This window comes from Corvus hawaiiensis, chromosome 17 (genome assembly GCF_020740725.1).
Source record: "Corvus hawaiiensis isolate bCorHaw1 chromosome 17, bCorHaw1.pri.cur, whole genome shotgun sequence".
Lineage (NCBI taxonomy): Eukaryota > Metazoa > Chordata > Aves > Passeriformes > Corvidae > Corvus > Corvus hawaiiensis.
This window is the reverse complement of record NC_063229.1, coordinates 4,094,654-4,106,930: the sequence shown is the minus strand read 5'-3', so window position 1 is coordinate 4,106,930 and position 12,277 is coordinate 4,094,654. Positions and strand designations below refer to the sequence as shown.

The window sequence follows — 12,277 nt, the reverse complement described above, 5'->3', positions numbered from 1 at the left end:
GCAGTGAGCAGAGCGGGACCGCTGGTGGGAAGCTTTCAGCAAAGGGGCTCACTGTGCTGACCCAGAAACAGCATCCTTCTCTGCACCTCCTAAGTTTCTTATGGAATTGGCTAGAAAATGCCCTCCTTTTCCACAGCTTTTCCTACTGAAGCTGAGAGCTGGGATATAAAACACCAGGCAGTGAAAAAGGAGGGTCGCTGACCTGGTGACCATCCCTTTTGGGATGAACCAGACTCACAGTGCGGAAGCTGCAGGACTCCCCTGGGAAGGGGCTTCTCCTGGGGAAGCCATGGGAATGCCAGAGCTGCAGTGCTCGCCTGGATTTCCTGGAGCAGCTCAGCGGGGAGAAGGGCAGTGCTGCAGAGTGGGAGCTGTGGCCTCGCTGGGTGTGCTGCACCGGCGGCTGTCAGCTCCTGCTGGGATCTGCTCTGTGCACATTGCCCTTTCCTCAGCTCTTTTGTTAAAGGGTGGAGTTGGACAGTGAGGAGGCTCAGGGTCCTAAATGCAGTTTGTGGAGTGGTGGTGGGATGAATTGGTGGCTTAAATCTCTTCTGATGGATTTTCAAGCCACAGACGCTGCTTGGACTTCTCTAATTGCAGCATCCACGTGAGAGGCTCTTGTGTAGGAGAAGCTGCAGAGCAGCCAGAACCCTCTGGGAATGCTCCTCTTGGGTGAGACAACCCTGTAGCCTCCCTGAGGCTCCTCCAGAGCCCAGCAAGGGCTGCAGTGGTGGTGGTCCCGTGCTGGATCCTCCATGGGGAGCTGTGGATTCCTTGTGCAGTTCCTTGGGTCATTCCTAGGAGCCTGCTCCGGCAGCTCTGCTTTTCCCAAGCCTGTTTAAATCAGTGGATGCATTCCTGTTGACTGTTTGGAGCTGCAGAGAGCCCCTCAGAGCTAATTAGTAATTAGAGGATGCCAATTAACCACGGTTCCCCAGGCTCTGCTGCTTTGCTGGTACTGCTGGGTCAGAGAAGGAGGGAACAAAATGGAGCCCAGTGCGAATGTGTTTCATCTGGAGAGCAGAAGGGTGGAGCTGTTTGTTAAATGGCCAGCAATCCAAGTTTTAAAAGGATTTATGAGGGCTAGATAAAATCATGTCCTAAAGGCTGTCTTGAAGCCTCTGTTAAGGTGGAAAATGCTTTCTGAACTTAGAGCTTGTTTCACTGTGTTTCCCCTCTTTTGGACCTCCCAGAATTTTACAGGTACAAAAGTTCCAGATTTGTTTACCCCATGGTGTTTAGCCTAAGCAGAATGAAAAACAGATTTGCACTCCCAAAATCCCAGTGCTCAGTTGTTCCTCTATATAACCTGTGGATTATATGCCTGCCCACCTAGGGAAATGTGGTCCCTAAACTGTGGTAGTGTTTAAGGAATGCTCCTGAGGGAAACAGGCTTTTGCTGCCATTGTCAGGGGAGACTTGATCATTCAACCATGAGTTTCTCACTTGTTGGATCACTTCTTACTCTCTGGTGTAAACTTGGTGTTCACTGGACCCCAGAGGGGCAAATCCATGGCCTTGATGCTTTGGGCAGGGAGCAATTTCAGACCTTTTGGGGGTGTAACCCCTTAAAGCCAACTCTTAAAATTACTTTTTCTATCTAAAAAGTAGATGGGAAAAGTGCTGCTTTTATTTTATTTTTTTTAATATAAGCATGATTAATTCAAGTCTTGCTTTCACTCTACACAAAATTTACAGTGAGCAAAACTCAAGCTCTCCTTTCCCCACATGTAGAAGCCCTGCAAAATAATCATTAAATAAAAAAAAATAATAATAATCTTTGATAGCAGGCTGTTGCTCCAAGCCTTTCTCCACGGTATCCCTTCTGTACGTGTTGTGTCTGGGCTCCACCAGCCTCGGGAGCCGTTAATCTTCCTGGTGTTTTCTTCCCTGCGGCAAATGAGGCACAGATGTTCCCATCTGGAAACTTTGCTCCCGCCACCGTTGTTTCAGTCAGAGGCTTTGGAGAGCACTGCAGCAGGCTGAGACTTTTAAGAACTAATTTTTTGCTATGATTGTGATAATTGCCTGTTTGATATCTGTAACTGCTTTCATTTTTCATTCCGAGCGCTTTAGCCCAAGGAGTAAATAGTGCGGAGGAGGAAATATTTCTTAATATTGTTATAGGAGTGGGTGATTTATAAAATAAAAAATAGTCTTGATTCTGTAATGTTAAATGGAACAATGAATTAATGAAAAATTACCAAAATACTTAGCAGTAACTAAGCAAATGAATTAGTGAGCAACTCTGGCTTTGCTGAACGAGGGCCCTGTCCCAGGCTATAACGCAGCCAACAGGGTGGTTTGGGAAGGCTGGATCACTCCCCTCAATCCCCAAAGTGCTTCCTGTCCTAAAACTGCAATGCAGGCCTTGGTTTCCAGGAATATACTCTCCTGGGCTATATTCCAGGAGTATATCCCTCCCTCCAGGGTGGCTGTCTCTAGTGGGGGCAGAGCAATCAGCTGGTGAGGATGAGGAGGGTTCTGTGCCCTGGGGCACCATGGGCTCCCTGGCAGAGCTCACAGCATCCCTTTGAGACAGTGATGAGCAAAACCTGCTGCCAGGGACATCAAGGGCTGAACTTGGGTCCCCAGAACTTATTTGTAGGGGTGCTGGTGGTGTGGGAAGGGAATGGCTGCGGTGTGGTGGTTAGAGCAGCAGCAGCTCCTGGGTGGAAATGGCTGTCAGGGCAGCTTTTGTGCTCTGAGTAACAATTCCCTGCCTCCTTCATGGAACAGAGAGCAGGAGAGTGGAGATTACCACAGCAGAGTGGTTTGTGTTCTTGTAGAAGCAAGATGACCAGAATTTGGGGGCTTGAGGTCCAACAGCTCTGGGGCGTGTTGGATGTGATAGTTTGTGGGGTGAATCCTGCATCCATGGGTTTGGTCCTGGCCTGAGTCCATGGCCCCAGAGGAAGGCAGAGCTCAGGAGGCAGGAATGCCATGCAGGCAGGTTTGTGCTGATGGGTCTGACATGGCCATGGCACAGGCAGAGCTGGAGCTGCAGCCGCCTTGTCTGGGTGGGAACTGCTCCGAAATCCAACCTGTGCTACCGCTGAGTTTGTAGAGCCAGGCACATTAACAGGATTTTATAAAAATCACTGAAGGGCAAGACGGATAAAGATCTGCAGTCTGCCTTCAGGAATAAATTATTAATCTTATTTCCCTTATTAACTGCTTTCTGGACTGCTTGCAAACGATAACATACTTTGCTCTTTCAAGTTCTTCTATCTGAGTTTCACATTGAATTGAGATTTAAAGTGAAACAGCTGTGTGTGGGAGAGGACTAGATGGCAATGGAGATACACGCATTTATTTTTGATTTATAAAATGCCTATCCCAGGCTCAGCAGCTCCCTCCTGTGTGATGCAAGGCTCTCCTGCGAGGTGCCGAGCCCTCTCCACTCCCACAGCATCTTACAGCTCAGGAGCCGGCATGTGCCATAAACCCAAGCTAAACGGGGTAAAAATAGGCCGATCACATGGAGTGGAGGAAGTATCTGTGCAGTGCCATGAGTTACCCACTGCCACAGATGCTGTAGTATCATCTTGGCCAGCTCCGTGGCCTGGAGGGAGGAGGATGGACAAGGACCTTGTGTGACCAGGCCTTGCTGGTGACCTGGTTATGCCATGCACTCGTGTCCTGCAGTTCTGGTTGTAAATGACCTTCTGTTGACTCAAGCAAAGAAAGACCTCTAGAAACCACCCCTCGTGCAAATAAATGTTGGTATTTGTATAGAGAAGTCATCTTGACTACAAACCTCCCAACGTCTCCAAATTGGGACAGACCCAACCATCCTTTTTTTCCTGAAAGCTGCTGTATTGGCTGCCTTGTTCCTGATGCTTATCTTCAGTCTTCCCCCTCCATCGCTTTTTGATGCAGCGATGCCGCAAAAAGATAAAATATTACTTTTCCCTTGACGATGTGATTTGAGTTTGAGCTTGGGGGAAGCTGTCTGGAAGCAGGTGAGGGAGGGAATTGCGGTGGAGAAGCAGTAAATGGCATCTTCTGGAAGCCTGAGTAATGATGCTCTTGCTTTGCATGTAGATCACCTCTCATCTGCATGCCTTGGAGAACTGCAGAGGTGCTCTACAGATGGCTTAGAGCCATCAAGGGGAGGGAAAGGCAACCTTGGAGCAGAGGAAAGATGTTAATAAAATTAAAATGTAATTCTTCCCATTTCTCAGTTCCTAAATGTGAAAAATATTAGCTTGGTGGAGACTGAAAACAGATGGTGAGCAGTTGGAGCAGATAAGCATGTTATTCAAAATAAACATTCGCCAAAGCTGGGGAGGTGGCGAACCATATTTCATTTCACCCTATTTACATTATCGGGTCAGGTTACACTGATGCTGCCTCTCGTCTGCATTCAGACGATCAACAGGGACCCTGTGATGAGCCAACTGCAGCACATCCTCCTCGCTGGGGCCGCTGGGGCTGGCATAGCTGGGCTTGGGCATTTCCCTGGCCTGTCCTCCACGATGATACATTGAGCTGCTTGTAGAATTATAGAATTGTGTGGGTCAGAAGGGGCTGTTAAAGGTCTGTCCCTCCTTCGTTTCCCTGTTTCCAATGGCCTCTCTATCCATTTAGCCAAGTTTGGCACTGCTTTATCTTAAACCAGGAACTCTGATCCGTGTAAACGGTGGGGAAAGAAGTTCCAAGGACTGTTTGTAGGAAGGGGGTATTTTGCTGACTTTTAGGTGATCTGTAGTTCATGCCTCTAGTCCAAGTGCTCACCTGAGGCGTCAGGGCCAGTGGAAGGAGAGGTGTGGCTGGAGTGTGGCTGATCTCCCTTGCTTTGGGGGATGTTCTGGGATAGCTGGATCACCTTTGGGGTGTCTGTTTGTCCACTGGCTCCGGAACAAGCTCAGACCTGGCTCATGGGTGAGCAAAGAATTTTTCCTGCTGGAGCTAAGCTTGGCTGCTGTTACTGGGACAGTTCTCCAGTCTCTTGCTCTCAAGAGGCAGGTATGAATTTGGGGCTTTTAACTTTTTGAGGTGAGGAGAGGCTTTTTAGGTTATTAATATGTTCTGCCTCTTCTAGATGAAAGTTGGAAACATCTGCTTTGATTAAGCCTCTTCTTTCTGTCTGAAACCATTACATGCTTTCCCTCCTGAGACTGAAGCACTGGGCAAACGCTTGTACACAGCCTTTTGCTCAAAAAATATCTTTGTTAATTTACAGGTTTGCAATGTAACCACTTGGTGGTCAAAGCTTTGCTGACAAAGTCTGATTTTGAGCCTGTTCTCCATCCTGCAAGCTGCCAAAGAGCAAAGGAAACCCTTACCTGGGCATAGCTGCTGGTGTTGCAGGGCTGTCTCACGTTTAATGTGGTTTTTCTCTTATTTCTTCCAAGATATTTCATGGTTTAACATCTGCAGAAAGCTGGAGAGCTCGAGTCTGGCACATGGACTGGGGAGACGGGGTTCTGACTCTTTGCAGCTTATTTACAAATGAGAGCTCCAGAGTCACTCCCAGGGCAGGCAGGTTCATCCTTCCTCCTTAACTCTCATGCCAGGGAATCAAGGGGAATCCTACCCGTGCATCAGGAATGGCTTGAAGATATATCCACGTTCCTGCTGTAGGAGCCCTCCAAACACCCAGCCACAGGCTTTAAATCCATGTCCCGTGAGGGAGGAGGAAAGCTTTGCTGTCTCGAGCTGATAGCAGGGTTTAAACCTGCACATACTCCATGTGCTTGCTCAGGGATTAAATTGTGCCCATGCAGACACTACAGTGTAAATTCAGATAAAACATCCACGTTTTCTGCACTGTAGCAGTGGCTCTTCCTCTGTTCCCTTGGTCTCAGCAAATCCATGGCTCTGCCATGGAATCTAGATCTTGAGCAGAATGGAGCACCTCCTGATACTGCCTTGAACTATATTTTGGACTTTGGGAAGAAGAGGAGACCATTTGTGTCTGTCTGCCTCGCTGTCACTCTTCTCCAGTTCCTTATCTTGCTTTTTTGTTCTCCTCATGCCCTGTTTTTACTTCTTTTTCATCACTTAGTTTATTCTCTAATTGCCAAAGGAATTTAAGGATTAATTTAAATTCCAGTGTACTTGAGATACTCCCTAACTTGTTGCTGGTTTTTTTTCCCTTTTCTCAAGCCCACAGGCATGAAGAGATTGATAAAGCAGCTTCTTTATGCAGTTTATAGTGCAAGTAAATGCTGGCCATTCGTCAGGGGCTACCTGTCCCAGCAACGCTCTCTCTGTACTAAACACCATAGGTGGAAGACTTCTTTAAAGAACATAAACAGGATAAAATCTGTCTCGAGTTGGTGTTGAAACTGCCCCCTCTGAAATGTGCTGTGGTGCTGGAGGGCTGAGAATGCAGGAGTGGGACTTTTCTGAGGATCTGTTGAGACCCCAGATTTTCTCTTGCCATCTTGTCCCGTCGTCTCACTTTGCTCTTTCTTCTCTCCAGAAAGGAAAGTCATCAGCTGCACTTAATCCTGACATATGTTCCTTTTTAATTTGTTACGCCAGGATGGGAACTGGAGCAGCGAAGGAAATCTGGTGCACACCGACAGCCAGAGCAGAGACAGATGAACCCAGGGCCTTGCAGCGTGTCGGGGAGGGAGGGAGGGCTCCAGGTGTACTCACAGCTCTGGGCTTTCTAGTCTCTTGCACACCTGGGCTCCTTAAATGGGACACATGAATATATAGGGCAGGAGCACAGCCTGGTCTGTGCCTGCAGCTGCCCGTGCCCAGCCGGCAGCTCGAGCGTCTGAGATCTGTAACTCAGCGCTGCGAAATCTGTGCTGCACAGCCCGCCACTATTGGGAGGAGATGGAATTCTTGCATGGAGCCAAGACTAAAACAGCATCTCATTGGGTTTTGCTCTCTCCGAGTCGTCTTCCCATGTGAAATTCCAGTGTGTCTGAGGCCGGGGAGGCAGCTCTCCCACCCAGGTGTCCACGTCGCTGCCGCCTCCTTCCCTGGTTACCCTGGGCAGGTCCTGGTGCAAAGCTGAGCACATGTCACTGCAAAGTTTGGACATTTGGCAGCTTGGCAGCCAAAGTGTCATGCCATAAACATGTCTGGCCTGCTCCTGCAGGCACTGCTTGAGAAGTAGCAACAGCATTTGGGTTTCTAATCCAGGTAAAGCTTGCAAGGAGGAGTTTTGGAAGGAAAACAGTTCAATGTTTCCAGTCTGGACAGGTGTCTTGCTCTGGTACTTGGAGCATTCAGTCATTGACAACAATTATTCTTGTTAGACTATCATCCAAAATATGTGATGGCATTTGACTCTTTAGGTGAGTGATACAGCTGAGTGACTTGTACACGTTTCAAGGAGCATCTCTGCACCCTCCCTGCACATCTGGAGGCAGCGCTGAAAAGCTGCTCTTGGTGAGCCAGTAAATATTTCCAAGTGGTGGAAGTGAAAGAATGAGACTAGGAAGGCAGCCTTTCTCCAGGGAGCAGCTCACTGGCTCAGTTTTAGCCCCAGGTCAACTCAAGGCTGACTCAAGCCCTTGGTCACAGCCTGGTTTGCTCACATGATTCTCATTAAATGGATGTGTTTAGGCTAAAAATGAAGAGCTTCAGAAAGATGGTTTTTATCTCCATTTATAGATGCCCCAGGTCATTAGCAGGAAGCTTTTAAATTTAACAATCCTGTTTGCTTCTTGTCTGTTGGAGTGGGCTTGGAAAAGAAGGTGTTGGCTTCTTGTGGGCTTCAGTTTTGGTGTCTCACACAGTAGCTGGTTTTATTTTGGGGTTATAAATTCCATGTGAAATTTATCTTCCTCCCTGTAAATTAACCAAATTAGTTCTGCTTTCTTAATGTGCCCTAGGAACATTTTAGGAAGGAATTGGAGAAAACTCAAGGATTTTGTGCTCTCCAGAGTATGGCAGTACCAGGTTGGCCATGTACACCTGGGAAAGGGGGTTTCATGGGAAGAGGGAGAGGAAGAGGAGGCAGGTGGTGACAGTGGGTGCCTGGATGGTCGTCACACAGCTGACACCAAGTGCTGGAGAGGCACAATTAGTGCTGTTTTGATAGAAAAATTTGGGTCATTTAGCAATGTTTCCGTTCCTTGCCTGGGTGAGGGAACCCAGACTTTCTGTGGTAGAAATACCCATAACTTTGTGCACAAAATCAGCTCTCTCGCTGTTTTGCTGCATTTCTTTGGAGAGGAAAGAAAGTCAGGGGGTTTTCCCTGCTCTTGCTGATAAACTCACCTGCCTGGAATAGGTGCCTACATGTATAAATGATGTTATATTCCTACATCAATGCATGGTTATTCATCTCAACATCATATTCGTGCATGGAAATGGCAGGGAGAGTCTGCACATCAGGGTTCAATTGTATGGAAGTTGGACCACATGTCTAGTAGTTTGCAATATGGGATTAATGTAGTTATTATATGTTAAAATTAATAGTAGTTTCCCTTGGCTTCAGTATCTCCCCACTTCATGAAAGCAAAGCCTAGAATTTTTTCCTTTTCTTGAAAGCAGGCTTAGATAAATGAAGACACAAATGTTCTGGGACGTGGATTTTGTAGTGATTCCAACTCAAGTTACTCCACCTGCACTGACAGGGCAGGAAAACATGGATTTTCAGTGTGTGTCATCCCTGCTTTCCCTTCCTGCAAACAGCAGAAAGAAATGCTGGGAATAATGAAGTTCATTTGTTACCTCGCTGGCATTCCCCATGACTTGCCATAAGGAAAATAAATGAGGCAGCTCGGTGGCAGAGCAGGTGCTGGGGCTGACAGAGCAGATCCCAGGCAGCAGCACGAGGGCTCAGGTGCCAGTTTGTGTCTTCCCTGCTCTCGAAAGCAGCGTTTTTGTTGTTGGGAGTCGAGAAGTAGCAGGTTGGTGTTGTATTTCAGTGCAGAAGTTTGCCACCTATTCAGTGCTCTATGGGAATGCAGCATTTAATCACTTTGCCCTGGCTCAAAAGCTGAGTTTCTTGCAGCTGACAGGTACTGGTAAGAGCTGTGGATAACAAATTAGATGGTAATGGTCCCAAGCCCAGCTTGCATGACTGGAGAGAGGTGGAAGTTGAGTTGAGCTCCCTCACAGCCTGAGCTGGGGTGCAGCTGGACGTGATGGGGACCCGGCCATGTTCCTGGGTGGGACAAGCTGCTCACATCTCATTAGCGAGTTAATTGAGCGAGAGGAGGGGCAGCTTGAAGAGCAGGGAGTGGGGACCATCATCTCAGAGGGTGATTTGTTTGGGGTCATGGACACTGGAGATGCTGGCAGTGCAATACAGAGCACCCCTGGAATGGGATTGGCTCCCATGGGAGCTGTGCTTTGGAGATCCTTAGGCTTCGTCTGCTGAGTTGTCTGCATTTTAAAAATCAAAAATACCCCAAAACATCCCACTTAAAAAAAAAAAGCGTCCCCCTATTACATGAGTACGTCTCCTCTTTTTTGTCTTGTGAATCTGATCCCAGCCACTGGAGCTGGGAGTGTGGTCACACTTCCCCTGAGCTGGGAAGGAAGCTGCAGTTTGAGCTGGTGGTAGATTAGACAGTAGAGACTGCACACAGGAGAGGGGCTGTGAGTAGCTGATATCAACTCATCTCTGCAGCCCCAGGCCCACCATTCCAGTCACGTCTGGCACAGCACAAATCCAGGTTCCCCTTTGCATGGCTTCCAGAGGCTGTGATTCCTCTGGAAAGGCTCAGTGAGGTGTGTGTGGGCACATCTGGGGAGTATCAGAGAGATCTGAAATGGGGACAAAGGAAACTGAGAGAAATACTTTGAACAGCATCTTCAGGCATGAGGGGTGAGGAGATGGAGTCAGGAGGCTGGGGTGGTGAGCACAGACACCACGAGCATGACCCTGCGTGCCTGTCCCCAGCTCGGGGCCGTGCAGAGCGGCGTGGGAGCCTTGCGTGACTTCCCCCAGCTCTTATCTTCACCCTCACAACTGTTCCTGGCGTGCTGGGCGGGAAATGTGTGTCAGTGACTGTCACTGAGCCTTGCCACCTTCTCTTGGTACAGTTGCTGGTGAGAAGAGGGTTCCAGTGATGCCCGGATCGCCCGTGGAAGTGAAGATACAGTCCAGGTCCTCTCCTCCCAACATGCCACCGCTGCCCCCCGTCAACCCCGGCGGCCCCCGGCCCGTGTCCTTCACTCCGACTGCACGTAAGAGCCCAGTAATGCTGCTTTTCCTGGGACCAGCTCTAGCCAGGAGGGAAGGCTCTGCTCAGAGAACTCACCAGGGCTGTCTCAGCCAGGGCATGGCGGGTGGTGCTGCCTGGCTGTGAGGGAGGGGGGCCTGGGGCTTTCCTGCAGTTCTGTAATGCGTGCAGGACATAGAACAGGCTGTGTAATCCCCCCTGCCTGCTCCTACCTTGCTCCTGGTGCTGCCTTGAGTCCTTCCCTTTGCAGGTGCAGCCTTGATTTCCACCCTAAACTCCTTAAGAAATTGAATCTTTTATCAGGCCAGCTTCAAGCAAGGCAAGAGCTGGGCTTTCCGCTCTATCTTTTGGAGGAGTTAATTCCCACTCTGCTGTATCTCACTTTGCAGACAGCATTCCTGCGGCTGAGATTAGAAAGTTTTTCTTTTTTTTTTAATTTCCCAGCCTTGAAAATTCCTTGCTGTCCATCCAGATTCTCTTCTCTCCAGCTTCTCTTTATAATCTTTCCTATTAAGCCTCAGTCAGTCTTGATCCTGCCCGGCTGTAGCACAGCCTTGCACCCACTTCTTCCAGCTGAGCATTGCTCAGAGGTGACTGCATGGATGGAAAGGACCTTCAGCCTTTTCTTACAGCTTAGAAAGGGTCTTTTTCTTTCCTTCTTTAGCCAACATTTAAGCTATTTAATGTCTTTTTAAAGGCATTGTTCCGGAGCAAAGCTGCTTTACTTTGTTGGGCATGGAGTTATCTGACCCCCACACATGGCATGTACATATTTTCCACGCTCTCCTCACCCCTTTTCCCTGCACAGAGTGTTCCCTAGCTGGTTCTGCGTTGCTGTGCTGTCCATAACAGTGCCTGGGCTATCTCAGAGTTCCATGCTGGCAGTGGGATTCGGAGATTTCTAGCTCCTGGAGGACACACTCTGATGTGCTGCGTGGTGCTGGCAGCAGCACTAATCACCGGGTTATCCCGCCAGACACATTGTCCCCATCTTTATGTGCTCAGGCGTTTTTAATGGCTCTCCTTTTGCTCAGGCAGAAAAAGACCATTAGCAAAGTGACAGAAATTAATTTTTCCAGTGAGGATGCTTGGCATGCTGTTAAGGGCCAAGAAGTCTGAATCTGCTGATTGCAGATGACTTAATTGCCTCTTTCCAAGACAGATGAGAGATGCGACCTGTGGTGAAGTTCATTCTTGCCTTTTCCTTTCTCAGTTGCACCAGAGGCCCTTGGTCACTCGGTGGGTGTGTGACCTGCCCTGTGAAAGGCCATGGCTTGGGCAGCTGAGCTGGAGCAGTTGGAACAAAGCCATGCCTGCCTATGGATCACTAACGCAGGGTTGGAGAAGCAGCGAAATCTTTGACTATGTAGGACCTAAGGCAGAATTTAAGAGTAGCCTTAGATGATGACTTTGTTCCCAGGAATTTTATCATCCTGCTGCCCCCAAACTGGCAATCCCCCTGGTCTTGGTACACTGCCTGACTTGCTCCAGCGCTGTGCTCTCACCTGGAAGTCGAGGTGCCGGCCCGCTGTGTGGTCTGTGGTGGAGCAGATCCTGGTGACGTGCAGGATCAGATAACTGCCAGCCGCCCTGCGGTGGTGCCGTTGGCAGAGGGTCAGGAGGGGTGAGCCCAAAAACACAGAGCGCGGTTACGGGGCCGTGTCTAACGGCAGCCCCCACCCGACCCCGCTCCGCTTCCGTGGCATCCCCCTGTCCACCAGCATCCTCTGCTCCCTGCTTGGCAGCCTTTCCCGAGCATCCTCCTCAGCCCCAGGGGTGTCTCACAGCCCCTCTTTGTCCTGAGGTATAAATAGAGCCCCTTGCTCTCCCAGGCTTTCATCTGAAAGAATAAGAGGAAGTGAAATAGAGAAGGGGGAAAGCGCCTCAGTTGTGGCTGCCGGAGAGCACGGAGCTGCACAGCCTTTGCTCTTTGAGAGGAGCTTCTCTTGGCAGCTTCGCCCCTATTTATAACCCTTTTATAGTGAAATAAATGCCTTTATGAGTAATTACCAGAGGCCTTGCCTTTCACACAGCTCCGGTGTGCTGTGTGGAGCTGTACCTGTGGGTACATCCTGCTGTCCCTGTTGCTTTGCTGCTTTGGGAGTGGGGACAGGAGTTTTTCAGGTTGCTTTGTTCCATAACAAAAGGCATGAGCTCACATTGGCTTT

General features: G+C 49.1%; 1 protein-coding gene across 8 annotated transcripts in view; it reads left to right on the top strand.

Moving 5' to 3' along the window:
* The window catches only part of CBFA2T2 (CBFA2/RUNX1 partner transcriptional co-repressor 2), a 58,435-nt gene that overhangs the window by 32,758 nt on the left and 13,400 nt on the right, over positions 1–12,277 (top strand). For 7 of the 8 annotated variants that reach the window (XM_048321661.1, XM_048321659.1, XM_048321660.1 and 4 more), the window contains one exon: positions 9,970–10,113. In XM_048321661.1, the coding sequence (XP_048177618.1) occupies positions 9,970–10,113 (144 nt within the window). Of the gene's footprint in view, positions 1–377; positions 389–9,179; positions 9,183–9,969; positions 10,114–12,277 lie in introns of those variants that run through there. The other variant, XM_048321665.1, reaches the window with a different exon arrangement.